The sequence below is a fragment of the Mytilus galloprovincialis genome, chromosome 13, assembly GCF_965363235.1.
Source record: "Mytilus galloprovincialis chromosome 13, xbMytGall1.hap1.1, whole genome shotgun sequence".
Classification (NCBI taxonomy): domain Eukaryota; kingdom Metazoa; phylum Mollusca; class Bivalvia; order Mytilida; family Mytilidae; genus Mytilus; species Mytilus galloprovincialis.
The window spans coordinates 15,638,220-15,657,995 of NC_134850.1; the positions used below are offsets into that span (position 1 = coordinate 15,638,220).

The 19,776-nt window shown below is 34.1% G+C and overlaps 1 protein-coding gene across 1 annotated transcript; it reads left to right on the forward strand.

Moving 5' to 3' along the window:
- Nucleotides 1-2,437: 2,437 nt before the first annotated feature.
- Nucleotides 2,438-19,024, forward strand: LOC143057889 (allantoinase, mitochondrial-like). The gene is made up of 11 exons (XM_076231347.1): nt 2,438-2,591; nt 4,220-4,371; nt 5,377-5,491; nt 7,458-7,604; nt 8,439-8,490; nt 11,352-11,445; nt 15,716-15,902; nt 16,407-16,545; nt 17,927-18,099; nt 18,317-18,349; nt 18,792-19,024. Exons 1-11 carry the CDS (start codon nt 2,448-2,450, stop codon nt 18,939-18,941), a joined length of 1,386 nt encoding a protein of 461 aa, XP_076087462.1. The 5' UTR covers nt 2,438-2,447; the 3' UTR covers nt 18,942-19,024.
- Nucleotides 19,025-19,776: the final 752 nt, after the last annotated feature.

Consider the following 19,776-nt stretch of genomic DNA (forward strand, 5'->3'; position numbering starts at 1 on the left):
ATAAGCCAAAATTTACTGAGGATGTAACGAACAATTTGTTAAAAGAATTTTGTCGATATCTTTTTTTGTTACAAAGGAGATGAACTTACTTGATAAACAGTGAATAGGGAGATAACTCTTACAAAGAAAATGGTTCGGCTTAGCAGGGTGAAATTTAAAAGCGCATAAACTATATGATACAATACAAGAAATATCTGAGCGACATATTGTGAAACAAAAATTTCAGAAGTTGGCGAAAAAAAAAATGATAAGACTTAATAAGGGTTTAATAAACAATGTCGTAATCAAATAGCTAAGTATCAAAATGATTGTTCACATAACATTTAGCAAATTTTATAATGAACGCACCGAAACAATATATATCTGGTATGCTCGCAACGCACGCATTGAAGACTTTCTTTATTGATAACAATGAAACTAATTTGTGACAAAGATGAATCATACTGTCCTCGTTCAGATTGATTCCACAAAATCTGACCTGTACTTTTGAATCTCCTTTTTTTTATACAAATTAGACCGTTGGTTTTCCTGTTTGAATGGTTTAACACTAGTAATGTTTTTGTTCCTATATAGCGTGCTGTTCGTTGTAAGCCAAGGCTCCGTGTTTAAGGCCCTCCTTTGATCTATAATGGTTTACTTTAAACAAATTATTACTTTGATGGAAAGTTGTCTTATTTGAACTCATACACCATCTTCTTATATCTATAAATCTTTAAAATGTCCCCTCATAAATAACTGCTTTCCACTTCCTCCAACTGAACGATCTAAATTGATAAATATAGAAAAGATATATACACATTTCTAACGTCAAAAGACATTTACATCTTATTTATTTGTGTTCTTAACAATTTTTGTTAGTACTCATCATGCTCATTGAAGAAATGAATTTATAACAAGCGATACGGATTGTTATTTTGCACTAAGAAATGTTCGCGTATTTATACGATCGATTACTAGTCAAAAACGAAAGTCAAATCTCTGTGGCAACAATACATCGGAATGCCCTCACGGTCATCGATGTAAAAGAGCGTTCACGCGGCGAGCTAGCGCTGATAATGTTCATAGAGATATCGATTTACCAACGGGAAAAGACTTTGATATCCAAAAAGAACTGTTTCCCTTCTCAATATTTTTTTACTATGTTAATAATAAATACATTTTCTGTTTAACAAGATTTTTGATTTTCGTTGTATCTGAAGTTGTCCAATTTATAGTCTGAGGCTACCTCAGTTGGTATCTTCAAAGTTCGGGACATCAGCATTTGTACATTTTAATTTGTTTGGATTACTAGTATTTATTTTTCCATTTAAATATTCATTGTAATTTGGACCTGTATTGGATTGTTTGAATGAATGTTTCTTTTAAGTAATGATATTTTTTGTCTATTTCGATATTACCAACTTCAAGGTGGATAGGCTATAGCAGTGTGACCAGTATATTATAATCTAATAGGTCGGTAGACTATTTGTAACCGCATTTAAATTCCGCCATTGCATCATCACTTCAAATAGAATTAGTCGGTTAAACCATGTGATTGAAAACAATAGACTGAACGTGTTGTTAACACTTTCAACTGACAACTAGGGTCAAGCAACATTTTCGAAATGATAAGTTTATGTAAGCGTTGATTTTGTTTCAGTTACGAAATGTTAGTGATATTGATCCTAAAACATTAAACCGGTCATGATCTAAGTTTGTGAATTATGTTTGCAGTTTTCTTGACATGCATTGTGACGTGTCATCGTATTCATTTTATATTAGAAAACTATAGCAGATATATTAAAAAAGTATCGCATTCATACATTTTTGATATTAAAAAATCATCGCTACTATGATATAAGACAAATATCGCATTTATATACATGTAATAAAATATAGCAGTATCTTTGACTTATAGGTGATTTTGGCTTAGCAAACAATTGAATTCATCTCTATTGCATTCCACGATGGTAAATCGTGCATTTATGTTTCATTTATTCAACAATTCAATTTTCTCGTTTAAATACATCTTGCTTTTTATTACATAAAATAATTCATGGAAATTATACACCAGACGTATGTCGTGTTAAATGTCACCCTGTTTTAAGAAAAGAGTCATTACTTTATGCCGAGAAATTTGCCTTTTTTCGTACAAATGCTAACATTCGTCTGAAATTTCCCACAATGCAACTCGTTGATATAAGACAATATTGCTCGTTGATATAAGAAAAGTTTTTATCGAATCGCTTCTTCCATAGACTGAGAATGGTTATCAGTAAAATTGGCTGTTTTGTTTTAATTTCATGGTTATTCGATCCCGTGTCCATTCCGAAAACATTTTGATGGCCTGTTACTGTTTAAAAATGTATTATAACGGATCTTTAAATTTCTCCTATAATCATTCCTGCAGTGATTCGATCGATAGCTAAAAATAGATTAACACGTTTGCACAGATTGAAAAAGTAATAATGTCAACAAGAAAAGCGTTTGTAAGCAGACGGGTTTTTCTGGAAAATGAAATAATTCCTGCTTGCATAATTGTGGACGATGGAAAAGTTACTAGCATACAACCTGGAGATGGGTCTAAAATATCGAAATCGGACGTGCCTGAGGTATATTATATAAATATATATGTGTGTGCATGTGCTTGTGTTGTAAATGTAACACATATTTCATATTGACAGTTCACTGTTGTAAGTGTGTAGTGTCAGTTTAGATCTCAACAATGTATTTAATATTTAGGTTATGTTTCTATTAATGTGAATTTTATTATTTTGGATGATATTTTTTTTTATCGTTTTATAAATATTTGATTTTAGAATGTCCTATTTAACATTGTCCTTGAATAAGACCAGGTATTATTAAATGTTACGAACCTGTTAAGCGGAAAAAGGTTTATCTCTGGTATTTATTTGTTCTTGTCTTGCATTTATTCTGTCGATCATGAACGTTTGATATCTACTTTATTAGTTTTTATACGCTCGTTTACGTCCACGTAAATATGGTGTACCGTTGTCCGTCTGTCCGTCTGTCCTTCGATAACATGTCGGACATGAACTCGAACATGCTTTAACAAATTTGGATAAATCCTTGGTGAATTATTTATATCTATTGACGTGAGGTTTCATTCGTATTTTATTAATTTTAAATTTTACTTTTCTGAGTTATGGGGTTAAATTCATTAAAAAACGGGGAGTTCCAGTTTTCGGACAATAACTCAAATATGCTTTCACCAACTTGCAAGAAATATTGATGAGTTGCTTATATCTATGGACATGAGCTCCCTTTCGATTTTTATAAATTTTTAGATTTTTCGTTTCCAAGTTCTATGGTTTTATTTATAAAAAAAAGGAATTTTCCAGTTTTCGGAGGATAACTCAAAAATGCTTTCAACAGTTCTCATGGAACTTTGCTGAATTTTTCATATATATTGATTTAGGCTTTCTTTAGAATTTCATAAATTTTATATTTAACATTTCCGAGTTATTGGGTTTTATTCATAAAAAGGGGGGATTTTCCAAGTTTTCGGACAATAACTCGAAATGCATTCAGCAATTCTCATGAAACTTTGATTTTCATAAATTTCAAATGTGACATTGAGAAGTAATTGAATTTTATTCTTCGAAAATGTGACTGGCGTATCATGCGCTCATGGTGCATCTGTTTATTACCTAAATCATACTCAAATGATAGTTTTAAATGATAACAAATAAATGTATACTTTTCCTTGACAAATGCTTGATGATCGTTTTACCTCATAATGAAAATATTCCAAATGAACTTTCATTTTTTAGTAATAGTTATTATTTAGTTTAAAAAAAATCTTGAATAACTTACTTTTAATTCTTAATAGTAGTTGTGCAGAGAAATGAAATCGTAAGACACCTTTATGTACTATCATATATTGGTGTCTATGAAAAACAGATGGGGCCATATACTCCATATAACTTCTTTGGGGTTGTTGTAGTATTCTAACGTATTACCGAACGTGTTACTAATCACTAATTGGATAAAGATAACGAGAACATGAAGTTTTGGTTGAACATTCGTAAACAAAAACAAAATGTCTATGACATTCCCTTTTCAATGCATCTGCGTAAAACACCTTAAAATATTTAGTGTATGCCATGTTCATAATGTTCCGCTTCGTGTCCAGAATATGCATGTAATATGTGTTGCTGGTCAGTAAATAATAAAAACTTTTCATCATCTGTTACTTCAAATAAGGTTTCATTTGTAGATCATCAATGTCGGTGACCAGTTGATAATGCCTGGTGTTGTCGACTGCCATGTCCACGTGAATGAGCCAGGAAGGACGGCGTGGGAGGGTTATTTGACAGCCACAAAGGCAGCAGCGGCAGGAGGTGTTACCACAATTGTAGATATGCCGCTGTACGTATATCGATTTTCATTAACAATAAATTTAAAGCAACGAAAATATAAGTAAACAATATTCATAAAATTGAGAATGGAAATCGGGAATGTGTCATCAACAACGTGAACCCGACCAAAGAGAAGACAACAGCTGAAGCCCACCAATGGGTCTTCCATGTAGAGAGAAACTCCCGCACCTGGAGGCGTGGTTCAGCTGGCCCCTAAACAAAAATGTATACTAGTTCAGTTATAATGGACGTCATACTAAACTCCGAAATATACACAAGAAACTAAACTTAAAAATCATAAAAGACTAACAAAGGCAAGAGGCTCTGTTTCTGCTACTTAGTCGACAGGGTTAAAATTTCGCCTCATTAACCGCAATAGATAATTATATTAAAAAAGAAGATGTGCTATGATTGCCAATGATACCAATCTTCAAAAGAGACCAAATGACACAAACATTGATAATAATATGTTACTTAACGGCCTTCAACAATCAGCAAAACCCACACTGCATACATGTAGTAAGCTATAAAAGGCCCCGAAATGACAAGCGTAAAACAATTCAAACGAGAAAAATTACGGCCTAATTTATGTACAAAATAATAAACGAAAATCAAATATATAACACAGCAACAAACAGAAACTACTGAATAACTGGCTTTTGACTTGGGACATAGACACACAGAATGAGGCGGGTTAAACATGTTAGTAGGCACCCAAATCCTCCTCATAACCATGGGACAATGGTGAAATAATACTTAGTCCATAGGTTTACCTGTTCAAAAGAAGGGCCCAGGCCGGGTTAAACACAGTTCACATGCCAACGCGTAAGGCCAAATAAAAAAGTATGTGTGGTTCCAGTTACATCTGAAAAAAAGTTAGGGTAGGTAGGTAGGGATTTTTTTTTTTTTTACATTATAAGGTATTGTTCAATTGCTCCTCAATTTATATGATCAAAATGAAAGAAGCGAACAAAATTGAATTAAATGGTCGATATATTTAACAACTATTTTGCAGAAACTCTATTCCCTCAACTGTGACATTACCTGCCTTCACAACGAAATTATCCGAGGCTGCTGGGAAGTGTTACGTAGATGTCGGTTTCTGGGGCGGTATTGTTCCAGGAAATCAGGTATGTGTACGTTAATAATATAGGTTTTTAATAATATACGTTCGATGTGAGACAATGCTCCGTGTTGAAGACCGTACTTTGACCTTTAATGGTTTACTTTTATAAATTTTGACTTGGATGGAGAGTTGTTTCATTGGCACTCATACCACATCTTCTTATGTCTATGTTTGTCACTCGAACTCATCAAAATCAAATGTAATGTATAAAAAAACATATATCTGCCAACAGTGGCGTAGCTAGGTCATGTTTACGTGTACGCCCGGAGGTCGGCCAAAAATTCTGAGGGTTGCAATCGGGTCCATTTCATAGCACCTGCTGGTAGTTAAGTAGGTTCTAGGGTGGCGAGATATTGAGAAAGAGGTACCATTGCTTTCATTAAAAACTCAGCAATACCAACATTCTTAAGAATCTAAAACTTTGTTTATGTTTTAATTCATTCATTGTGTTAATTTGGAATCTTATGGTCATTGGTTTAAAAAAAAATGTCAAAAGCAGTTACTTTAAAATATGTTCATTTTCAATGTTATCAAATTAAAGTTACCGTGGCGTAAAGCAATCAATCGACAAAAATACCTTTTCATGTGCAAATGTGTTATTTAATGAAAATAAAAATGTATACTAACTGTTCAGAATTGTTAAGGTGCACTATTAGAATTCGTTTAGGGGTCTGTGAAACCCTGGTCCACGCCTGGGATTGCTTTACGACAAAGCTGGATCCGGCCTTCATCAGTCATTCAGAGGATTAAAAAAAAATGCTATCGATATTTTTTCGTGAATTGGTCAAGTTTTATGACAATCTATGACAATCTATGAAGATTTATAAATTTATCATGTAATAAGAAATCGAGACGATCTGTTAATTGCGGAATAATAAGTCTATCTGTCAATATAATACTAAGAAATGAAAGAAAAAAAATACTTTCAAAATTTTGCTTTAGACAATAATAAAAAAAAAGCTTCTGTCCAAACTTTCATGAAATTCAATAAAAGTTTGACAAAGGATGTGTTAAAACTAACCCCACACTGTATCCAATTATTAACTACTAAAAGAAATTCCTATCATTCGTGAAATACGGGGTAAATACACAATATTTCATCATTATGCTCTGGATACTCATATGGTCTGGAAACATTTTCGGTTTCAGCTTCCATAAAATTGCATGAAGGGTTGAGAAAGTTATTGATATATTTTTTTTTACCCCATACTTAACCTTTTTATTGACGAAGCCGACGTTTTTGAATCGCTATATCGGTCTCGCTTTTGCGACACAAATGTCAAAGGCTCGAAAAAATGCAAACCACATATCGAATTTAAGTTGATAATCAATTGCTATAAAGATAAGCAAAGCGATTAGAATTCACATATTTCAGACTTTGACAGAAAATGACCCAAAATATAATATGATACCATTTGATTAAAAAAATGGAAATAGTTATCAAAGGTACCAGGATTTCGTCTACATAAATTTCGAAATTTCGTTACTTACAGTCGAAACTGCAAGTTATTTAGTTAGATTAAATTTTTTTTTTTTTTTTTTTTATCAAAAGGAAAGTGTACGCCCGGGCGTTTTGACGTAAACGTAGCTACGCGCCTGGCTTTAATGAAACTTTAATATATCTTAAAAAAAGGTTACTAATCTATTTGAATTGAAGTTTTACAGAAAATACTGCTCTTCTATCCTAATATATTAATCCAACTGTACAATTAATTTTCTGATTTTTTGTCACTCAGTGCTCTACAACTTTGTACTTTTTGGGTATTTTAACTTTTTGATTTGATTCAATCGATTTTTGTGGATGAAACACACGTCTGTCACACAAAATTATAAGCCAAGTGAGATTTTAAGTACAAATGCAGAATGCTGGTAACATATATAGTTGGGTATAAATGTTTTCTAATATACATAGTTGTGTAAACATGAATCAATTGAACATTTGTTAAATAGAACTTTACTCACTTTTTCAGAATGAGTTAGTACCAATGCTGAATGCTGGTGTGATGGGATTTAAATGTTTTCTGATACACAGTGGTGTGGACGAATTTCCCCATGTTGATAGATCTGATTTAGAACAAGCATTTCCAATTCTCCAGGGAACATCTGCAGTCGTTTTGGTATGTTACAGTACATTAATAATGTCCACTGAAGGATTAGAGCGTACGCCCCTTTTCGGCTGGAAAACAAGTGTTGTTTTGCATAAAATGGTCACAAGTAATTGAGCCTCTTTACTGTCGGTCGTTTTATTACCACAATCGACCCCCACGAACCCCCGGAGTCATCCCTGGTGTCGCCCCTGTTGTAATGGACCACGTATGCATTTAAAAAAAATACACAGCAAGAAATAGCATGAGGACTTATGTGCTTAAATTAGTGTAACATTAACCCAAGTTAAATCCTGTAGCACGTCAGATTACATATATCTAACCTTACAATGTTTGTTATTTGAGACTTTTGCTTGTGTTCTATTGAACAATTAGTTGGTTGTACCTAGTTGATGCCATGTGTGACTGAGTCCAAATTTGTGTTTTTTTGTCATTGTTCTAACAGGATTATTTGATTGTTTGTTGGTTGCAAAACGTCCAGCAAAAACTATATTCTATACATGTTTAGGACGAAAACCAACACAATATAGAAGGTCCTGTAATACAGGCCGTGAGGGATGTTGCCTTGCAATAAATCAAATATTGACCTCTTGAAGAGTTTTTGCAAGGGTTCGCAATGTGCTATAGAACGTCCTCATTTTAACCAAACGTGTGTGCGTACTTGTACATCCCACACAGCCGAACGGACGCCCCACTTTTACACAAGGGTTTTACCGCCGATCGGATGCAGACCATATTTCTATTCCCTTAGTATAGTCACCCTTTGCATGGTGATGTTGCGTGAGGATATAGCATATACATGTTTTTTAGGATGAATTAAATGTTAGCATATTTTGTATTGAACAGTTCCATGCGGAGGTTGACTGTGGATGTGGCTCAAGCACCTACATAGAAAAAGGTAAAGTTTTCATTGTTTCATTTGCCTGTTTATCATACTAGAATGCTTGTCTTACAGGCAGGCATATCTTTATTATTGTTATTTAAATAACAACGAAACAGAAATGATAATTTACATGATAATTTATCATATTTTGCACGTGTTAAGATAGATTTATCATTAACTGGGGAAGGGTGGGGTTACACGAGTTCATTTTACAAACCCCCTGTAATACAAAGAACCACTATAAATGGATAAAAAGAACAGATAATCCATTGAGTTAGCTACACAGGCATTTGTTTTTTAAATATTCAATATGTATATCTTTTAATTTGAAATTGTTTTATATAAAAAAAAGATGTGGTATGATTGCCAATAAGACAACTCTCCACAAGAGAACAAATGACACAGAAATTAACAACTATAGGTCACCGTACGGCCTTCAACAATGAACAAAGCCCATACGACCGCATAGTCAGCTATACAAAGCCCCGAAATGACAAATATAAAACAATTTAAACGAAAAAGTGAACGGTATAATTAATGCACAAAAAATGAACGAAAACAAATACTATATAGTAAGCAACACATCAACAACCGACAACCACTTAATTACAGGCTCCTGACTGGGGACAGGTACCGTCATACAGAATATGGCGGGGCTAAACATGTTAGCGGGATCACAACCCTCCACCTAACATGGGACATAGGTGTCACAGTATAACATAAGAACGAACTACAGTTGAGATCACTTCTAACCTCTCATCAAATCTGTCAGAACTGTTGTAGGACAGTATGTAGAACTGCTATCCTGACATCATTTAGATAGTACTAGCTAGAACAGTTCTAACCTAGAACTGATTTGGTCAGTTCTACCTAGAACTGATTTAGACATTTCTACCTAGAACTGATTTAGACATTTCTACCTAGAACTGATTTAGACATTTCTACCTAGAACTGATCGTGAAAGTTCTACCATAGAACAGTTTTAGACAGTTCTACGACAAGAACAGTTCTACGCCTAAAACAGTTCTACGAATAGAACAGTTATACAATTAGAACTTATTTGGTAAGCTCTACGGCTAGAATTGGTTTAGTCATTTCTATCCATAGAACAGTTTTAAGAACTCTTTGTCTTAAATAAGAATAAGTCAAAAGAATATAATATGTATTAAAAACGATAATAGTAACACTGAATGGTGACCAGTGAGATGTCCTTACTGCAGTGACGCCATTTAGAACTGTTCTACAATCATGACAGGTTTGGTCAGTTCTACGGCTAGAACAGGTTTAGACGGTTATAATGACAGTCCTACGATTAGAACTGAGTTAGTTAGTTCTGCTGACAGTTCTACGGTAAGAACTGATTTGGTCAGTTCTGTTGACAGTTCTACGACTATAATTGATTTGGACAGTTCTACCTAGAACAGTTTTAGACAGTTCTACCCTAGAACTGATCCTGAGAGTTCTACCTACTGCTGATTTGGTCAGTTCTACCTAGAACAGATTCTGACAGTTCTACTCAGAACAGATCTAGAGTAGTTCTATGGCAGTTTAGAACAGTTCTATGACAGCTTATTCTGACAGTTCTGATGAGAGGTTAGAAGTGATACATCTACATCTACATCTACGACATAGCAAAGTCGTCACTCGAAAAGGGTACTTTGACCCATCACTCAAGTATAAAATTTTACTTTGACGTCTTCCAACATGACAAAAAATTTGTAAATAACATTTAATAAAAATAGTTCCAAATTGTGCTCATAATTTATGTACAGGTGCTGGTTAAAAACATCATCTATCTTTTATTTGTGTTGGTTAGCCACTACAGAGGAGCTTGGTGAGTTTGGTCTTGAATTCCTCACTGCTCTCAATCTCTAATAGCTCGTCTGGTAGTTTATTCCAGTCTCTGATGGTCCGAGGAAAAAAATGCAGTACTTGTAAATATCTTTGTTTGGCCTGATTTGTACATATCTTTTAGTAATCGGCTGATGGAGTCTTCTTGGTTTTTAAAATGTGCGATGGAATTGGAATAGCAACCTGTTCATTGATGGCTTTATGAAAGAGTGTTATGCGTGCTATTTTTCTTTTGGTTTCTAAAGGTGTCGGGTTCAATTTTTCTAGAAGAGTTGTAACTGTTCCAGACTATTGAGTAGTTGCTTTTGATTAAGCGTGCTGCACGGCGCTGGACCATCTCAATCTGGTATATATGTTTTTGTAGGTGAGGGTCCCATGCGCTGCAAGCGTATTCAAGGTGAGGTTGGACAAGGGCAAGATATGCTTGTTTCTTGACTTCCTCTGGACAGGATCCAACATTTCTTCGTATAAAGCCTAGTGCTCTGTTTCCTTTAGTGACAACTTTATTAACTTGTCCCATAACATTGTGTTGGTAAGTTCAGCTCCTAGGTATGGGGTTGATGATACTGATTCTAGGATATGTCCATTGATGTTGTAGTTGTAGTTGTAGTTGACGGCTTGTCTCTTTTTGGTTATTGTAAGGACATAACATTTTGACGGATTGAAAAACATTTGCCAAGTTTTGGTCCACTTTACCATTTTGTCAAGATCTTCTTGTAGATGTTTGCAATCGTCTTTTGTTGATATTGCTAGGTAAAGTAAGCTATCATCTGCGAACAGGCGAATATTTGATGTTATGTTGTTCCCTATGTCATTTATGTATAGGCGGAACAGCAATGGTCCTAAAACTGTTCCCTGTGGTACGCCGGATGTAACTTTAGCAGTACTGATATCCACTTTATAAAAATCAGTTGAAAAAGGCTTTACTCATTAGATGGATACAAATAACATACATCTTAAAAAAAAAAAAGGGCGGACGTTACCGGGTATTTGCACTCTTTTATGCATCTGTATTTTTTTTCCAGAACCTAGAAAATACGAGACCTTTTTAGAATCCCGACCCGACCAAATGGAACTTGAAGCCATCAAACTTGTGTGTGAATTATGCTTAAAATATAGGTAAGTCGATTAGAACTAATACTAAATGTTATTTTTGGAAGAAAAGAGAGAGATTTATTATTTTATTGATATTATTTTATTAAATGTTATTAATTTATTCATGTATGACAGGTGCTAAGCTCAAACAGTTACTTGATTTATAATCAAAAGAGAACTTTTGGCATGGATGGTCTTTACACCAGTTCCTTTATACAATTTCTGTTTATAAATGGCTATTTACCCAATTAAGACCACATTTTTTTATTTGCATGTCCCATTCCAGAATTATGTAGCCAAATGCCCGGCTGTTAACTACCAGAACACATGAGTTCACTCCCGTTTTTGGAAAATGACGCAGTCATTGTTCCATAACTGGCGACCTGAACTTCATTACATTTCTCTGCCTACCGCGCTTGGTTTCGTATTTACTATTTTCTATACAAACTGGAATTTCCTTGTGTTATCATTATGCATGAGAGGTCATTGTGTAGTAATCAGCCAGGAACCAGTTTACAAACTAACTGGTTTCTGCTTGTATTCCACTACACTCAAACAAAGTGTTGTAGTTTGACGGGAACCAGTTTAGAATTTGTAAACTACAAAACGTAATCGGTTATTGTTCATTCCGTTTTGGTGTTTCATACCGACTTTTATGGTTTGAATAAGCTTAAGACCCTTCAAACATTAATGTGATAGGTATATTAAAGACTGTTTTACAAAAGGATGGAACTGTTTTGCTTTCAAAGTCGTACTATAGTGATATCTGTTATGTACGGATTTCCACTTTCACCGGTTAATTTCTTCTTTTACACGTGCTTTTGAAACTTCCTGTTTAAACATCGCAAGTTTTAAAATTGTTTTTTGAGTGAATTTAACTTATTTTAACAATCATGAAGCGTTCCAGAATCATTTTCAAGCAGTTTCTTCTTCTCTTTGATGATGGAAAATAGGTTTTTCTCAAGAAAATACCGCAAACGATCGCAGAGGAATTGAAACGTACAAGTCATGTCGGCACCTGGTTAAATTGGCATCTAGTCAAATCGGCACCTATTTGACGTCAATTCGGCATCCAATAATATTTGTTATAATATTTTCTATTCAATTAATTAATAACTGTTACCAAGTACATAGTGAATATGTTGTTGTGTTCAAAGGTAAACAACGAAGCCCTTACCCAAGCTGTTGTTTTAACAATTAGACAATTATTAAAATAAAATGGAAAACTATGAGTCCCTTTCAATAAATCAAACTTTCATGCCAAATAATAAGCAAATTTAAGGTGTTTTTTTCAGTAAAGTTTAAAAAGCATTAAACAAACAATCCTGTAAAATGCTCAACTGGTTTAAATAATGCATAAACATATCCAATATCTCATGTATTAGTCCAAATAATTATGACGTTTGGCAAGGCTATTTTATTTTTTTTCTGTGATGTCTTCCTATGAAGTTCGTAGGAAGGCGTCCCAGAAAAAAATTAACATAGCCTTGCGGTCATAGAAAGGTGTCCCAGAATAAAATTAAAAAAGCCTTGCCAGACGTAATAATTATTTTGACTACTCATATATATATCATTAAAAATACACCAAAAAAGTCATTAAGTTGAGAAAAATAAATATATACAAAATGTACATGAACACCCAAAAATGTGAAAGTTAGTATTTAACTCTTTTTGCTTAAATACTGAAAAAAATTCTGGCAACCCCTTACTTATTTTTTACTCTTTTTGCTTAAAATACTGTTAAAATTTATATTTAACATGGGTGACGAATTGACTAAATCAGGTGTCGATTTAACCAGGTGCTGATTTGTCCAGGTGCCGGTTTGACTAGAATTCTTTGACAAATGTTTGAAATTACCTGAGTTTCATTAGACCTTTGATAACAGTAACAAAAAGATTATTTACTTAATATTTTGTGGGAGAAGGGGGTTCAGACTATGTGGTATCAGGTCTGTTCGCGCCCAATACACTTTCGCACCCTACACGTTCGCACCTCGCACGTTCGCACCCAAGGTCCGTTTGCACTCTACTCATTCGCGCCCAATTTTAATTCAAATTCAAGTTGAATAATTGAAAAATCATGATTGTTGTTTTAAATTGCTTTGGTGTAAATACTGAATGTATTTATAGCTTGGTATGAGTAAAACATTGAAGATTTTTAAGGAAAAACACAAAAGATAATTGTTTTTAACAGCTTGGTCCCTTTGATCTGAAACAACGAAACAATAAAATATAGGAACCAAAATATAGCAATCCACTATTATAACCAAAACATGATAAAATCTATTCAACACACAGAAAAAAACGGGCATAGGACATTTGAGCGAAAAAGAAAAAAGCACATAGGGTCATTTGAGCGCCGACTTCATAGGACATTTGAGCGCCGGGATATTAACCTTACCTGAGTTTTCAGACAGGACATTTGAGCGAAATTTTCCCTGATAATTTTACACGAATTAAGATTTTTTTTTAAAAGTAAGAAAAAAAAGTAAGATTTAGTTATAAATATTTTTTATTTTATTTCACACCCGAGTAATTCGACCGGTTCTGGCTGGTTTATGTAAGTGAAATCCTAAGTTGATCTCTATTTACCAATCAATTCTGTTCAAGAGAAGGAACAGAATCTCCGGGATTTGCATTCGAAATACTGCCAGCAGGAAATTACGAGGGATTTTTATGTCAGAAGCCTGGGATATAAGTTCCAAGCCCGAACAGACTTGTAAATAATGCCGTTGCCGAGTTTTATGTTTTATGACAGTGCTTTGTTTTTAGTGCTTTGTTTACAATTAAAAGATGTTTTAATCTTTTTGTTGGTAAACTCCTGTTTTATGACTGTGCTTTGTTTTTAGTGCTTTGTTTTTTACAATTAAAATATGTTTTAATCTTTTTGTTGGTAAACTCCTCATTTAATGAACTATATTCGTAAGAAAATGTGGTATGATTGCCAATAAGACAATTCTCTATCCAAGACTTGTTTTCGCTCAAATGTCCTACGCTTATTCTTATTTTCGCTCAAATGTCCTAAAATTTAGGCGCTCAAATGTCCTATACTTTGGCGCTCAAACGTCCTTTTTTTTTCGCTCAAATGTCCTGTCAATGCGCTCAAATGTCCATTGCCGGAAAAAAACATAGTCAGAATCTCACTTCATTTTGAAAGAAGTCAATGAAACAAAGTTATAGCAATACACTAACAAAACATGATTAAGAGTTATTCAACACAAAATAAAACGTTGACAAAATACCACTTTATTTAGAAAGGATTATTATAATTTTTAACAATACGCTATCTAAAACATGATTAAGATTTATTCAACACAAAAAAAAATGCTGTCTCACTTTATTTTGAGACAAGGACAACAATTATACTTATAAGAAAACACTTGCTTACAGAGTTATTAAACACAAAACCAATTAAGATTGGGTGCAAACATGTAGGGTGTGAAAGTGAAAGGGGCGAACATGAGTGGGCGCGAACGGACCCGGATTCAGCCTATGTACCAGTGAGAAATATACAAGCCTTTCTACGGTATTTATTTGTACAATTCAGGTAGTCTTGACCTATTCATTTGTCTTAAAAAAACAGCCAGTTGTCACCTTCACTTTACACACACACACACATATACGAATATCAATTATATGCTTACGAGACATGTTGCATTGTTAAACTAAATATGTGAAAATCAAGACTTGCATAAAAACTATCCCAATATTTGAGACAGTGGCGTCATTTTTCTTCAGAGCTTTCAGCTCTTTGATTAGTGTGTTTGTATTCCCCAATCTAAAGTATGTTTAGTTTAAACATATTTATTTATAGTGGATTGGGGAACAAGTTTTGCAACTTATATTAATCCCTTTCCACTTTTTGGGTGCGAGTACTGCCTTGTAGCGGCATTAGCCTGCTCTTTTTCGAAATCTACAGTATTTTACGTGCAAGAGATATGGCTCTCTCTAAACACGGGCCAGCCATTTATCGTCCCCTTCCGACGGACTATCATCGTCTTCTCAAGACCATACTCGCAAATGGTGTCAAGGGAGAGCCGAAAATTCAGTCCCTGAAATTTTCATCCCGGATCGGGAATCGAACAAGGAACCTTTGTGATAGTAGTTCGATGCACTTTTTTTTTTTTATCTTTATCCCTTTGTGTTAGTAGTTCGATGCACTAACCACTACACCACGGCTCTCTCACGGTTATAGTGAGTTGTGTAGGTTAATGTGGACTGTGTTCCCCTTGCATTCTTCAACTCATAATTTTGTATTCACATTTTTGTTATCGTCATGCTCTTTTCATTACAGAGTAAGATGTCATATCGTGCACTTATCCACAGCCAAAGCCCTTCCAATAATTATTGAAGCTAGGAAAGCAGGTGCTCCTCTCACAGTGGAGACTTGTCACCATTATTTATCACTAGAGGCAGAAACGATACCAGATGGCGCTACACAGTATAAATGTTGCCCACCAATCAGGGGCAAGAGCAACCAGGTAAGCTCTTTTTATCAATAGACGACAGATACTAGATGTAGACATCTGAAGCTTATGAAAAAATGTTATTAGCTACCCCAAGGGCAGAGGGTTTGCGATTGAAGTATACATTTCAGTATTGTGCTTGTACAGATTATTTATTTTCGTTCTTGTACAAGACTAGTTACTGCATTGTTCTGGATAGAATGTTCTTAAGGCACGGTTGTTGATGTTTTCTCTAGTTAAATCCAGGCACGTTTGTTTCAATCCAAGACCAAATATTAATTTCCAACCCTCTCCCAAGAATAAAAATATCAAGTAGTCTACGTAGTTTCAATCACTAGTCTGTCAACACTAATTGACTAGTATTACCTTTTTCTTGTCGAAGGTCGGTGGTTCTTTAGAGCACTCCGTCTACCCCTTCCAATAAACCTTGGTCGACGTGTTAAAATGTGACGTTAAACACAATCCATCAATAATGTGAGATACATATTAATTTTAAAGATATTGTATTTTGTTTTTCAGGATTTATTATGGGAGGCATTAAAGGATGGACACATTGATATGGTTGTGTCAGACCACTCTCCGTGTACTGCTGATCTGAAAGTCTTAGACACAGGTGACTTCCTGTGTGCCTGGGGTGGCATTGCGTCTGTTCAATTAGGTATGTTCCAACAGAAAGTTATCATTTTACAGGCTATCGAAATTGCAGATGCTATAGACAATAGAGATCAAAATCTGATGTTAAATGAAACAATCGAATCCGGGACAAATTTTAATATCATTTAAACACAAATACAATTGCATCTGCCGTAGTGATAGCCAGTCATAGTAAATACAAAGAAATGGAAGCATTTGATGGAATTTTGCCACAGCTTGTGTTTGCAGGTAAACCAAGGATTACAGACACTCAGGAATTTATGTCTGCTTTTTAGACATTTTTGAAATTTATTTGTCTATAATTTGGTTAAAAAATTCAGAACCTTAAGTTTATTCGTACTTGCTTTTGGAAGTGAATCTGTAACCCATTGTATACTTAAGGTAAACAATGAGTTAATTGAAAAAACCTTCTTAAATACCTTCTATTTTTCGCATGGAGGAAAACTGTCCATTCAATGGACTTTATGGGTTAGCATATTTGTTGGGGGGCCTGCTGAAGGACGCCTCCGGGTGCGGGATTTTCTCGCTGCATTAAAGACCCATTGGCGGCCTTCGACTGTTGTCTGCTATATGGTCGGGTTGTTGTCTCTTCGAAACATTCCTCATTTCAATTCTCAATTTTAGCTAAGTGAAGAGTTAATTCGGTTCAATTAGCAGTGATAAAAACAGAAACAAAAGTGAATACATTCTGTCCTTAATAGCAATTGCTCTGCGCTAATAAAATCTATTTATAGATACGGGACCGGTAATTTGTCTGTTCAATCTTTGATTTTGTCATCAACTTTATGAATTAATCAACTTTACGCACATGAAAATCTTAGAAAAGAGTATAATATATTTGATAGATACTATACAGACGACAGTCATACTTTTTTCGTCTGAAGCAGACAAGACTAATTTTATGATCAGTTTTATATGCATTTAAAGTATATAAACTATGTATGACTAAGAAGCGCAGGGGAAAGGGGGGATGATCTCAAATTTAAAAAAAATGTTTGGGGGCAAAACTTTGTTCATTTTTGAAAATAAAAAGCTTCAAAGATTGAAGACACTGATTTAATCTAGACCATTAGATGATACAAAAGTGTTTTTTCTTTGCTTGTGTCTTTCAGAAGCTCTCCCTCTCTTTTGTGTCTACTGCTATGCCACTGGTACTAACATTTTTATCTGAGACAAGTTTCAAGGAATAATGACATGGTTTTTTGAAATGTTAATTCATATTTAAGCTAAAATACCAACTAATAAAATTGAGAAAATGTGCTAAAAAACAACAACCCGACCAAAGAATTTGGATACCATCCAGACATGCTTATTTGTATTAGTGTCAAAAAAATTATACTTTTGAATGGTAAAATTGTGGTTTACTGTTACACTATCTGTTCCAGGTCTATCTTTATTTTGGACAAACTGCCTTCGACATGACATGACCCTAGTAGACTTAGTGCAGTTACTATGCAGAAAAACGGCAGAAATGGCTAATCTAGGACACAGGAAAGGGGCCATAAAGGAGGGATATGATGCTGATTTCGTTGTTTGGGATCCTGATTCAACGTTTAAGGTAAATTTGAATGTTACTTGCTGAACAATGGTTTAAATATTTGGAATATAGTCTGTCTTTTGGAATATAGTTTTTCTTTTTCAATATATCCTTTTTAAAGTCTTGATGTTAGGAGGAAATTCTTCAATTTTCATTCAATGATGAAATTTAGACAATGTAATTTTTCCTAAATCACTGGACAGCTGATTCATTATTTCTTTCTATTTGTTTTTTACAGGTGACTGAGAAGAATATTCATTTCAAGAATAAGGTATTATATTATTAGAGAAAAAACATTTATGAAGAAGCAATATAGATTCCATAACTGCAACAAATGTGTAACGATATTTTTCCAATCGAGACAGTTAAATTTTAATATTCAGAGCGCGTTTTCACTATTTGAACCTTCAATTGAACAACAACACACACACATACACACACACACAACTAAAAATACAGATTTTAAAATCTCATATGTTGGTTTGAACTGACATCAGATTGAAAATATGCGTTTTCAGAGGCTGCACAACAATGGCTAGTTCAATTGTTTGATAAGTGAAGGCAAACATTAGTCTTATTATTTAACCAGAGCTTTGGAAGGCAAACGCATAAATATTTAAGAGTCACAACATCAAAGAATTCCTACATGAAGTTAAAATTATTCAAAAGAAAATTAAATTACAAAACTGACATAGTCCAAAATTAATTTTCAGATAACGCCATATATGGGCAAAGAACTAAAAGGCGTCGTGCAATCGACTATTGTACAAGGAGTGACAGTTTATGATAGAGGAGATTTTTCTGAGGCACCTCGAGGTCACTTTATGCTGAACGAAAAAAATAAAAGCCAATCAGCTCTCTAACCAGGACCTTTTTGGAGGAATTTATTAAAAAATCTCATATTGTGAACGATATTTATTTTGTTATAAATAAATTTTGAAATACACAGTTTGTTATGACTGACACGAAAGTAATGAATCAAAGACTAATTATTTCTGTGTACAAACATCTTTAAAATATATCCGGATTATAGTTCTAAACTAATGACTCATGACCCATGACGGGTGCCACACGAGGAGCAAGATGCGAGTGTTCACTCGAGCCCCTTAGTTAAACTCCGCAATTTTGTTTTGTTTTATTGCACAGTTTCTAGTTTTCTATGTTTGTTCGTCTTGTTAATTTTGTTCTTATTTTCGCGTCCTGTTCTGTTTCTTTAAAAACCAAGTTTCTCTTGAGTTTTGCCATATTTAAAAAAAAGTAGTCTTTATTATAGCAAAGGAATTATTCCCTTAGTTTGTGCCCATAAACTGATTATTTGATCGACTAAATAAACTTATCATTCAAGCAGATGTCATACACATTTTTGTAGGAGTATATATGAGCAAATGCTTACTGGCTCCAAATTTAGAACAGAAACAAAATTATTGATTTGGCCATTATGACAAAAGTGTGTCAAAAATCATATCTGATATTCTTCCTCAGTCATAATAACCTTCCATCTTTACCTAACTGAACAAAGAAATAACACGACGGGTGCCGTATACGGTGCAGGAAATGCTTACCCTTCCGGAGCACCTGATTTCAATCCCGGTTTTTAGTGAAGTTCGTGTTGTTTCTTATTTATTATTTCTAACTTCTTTTTGGTTTTATGAGTCGTTGTTTACTCCTTGGTTTTGATTGTTATTGTCTTATATATCT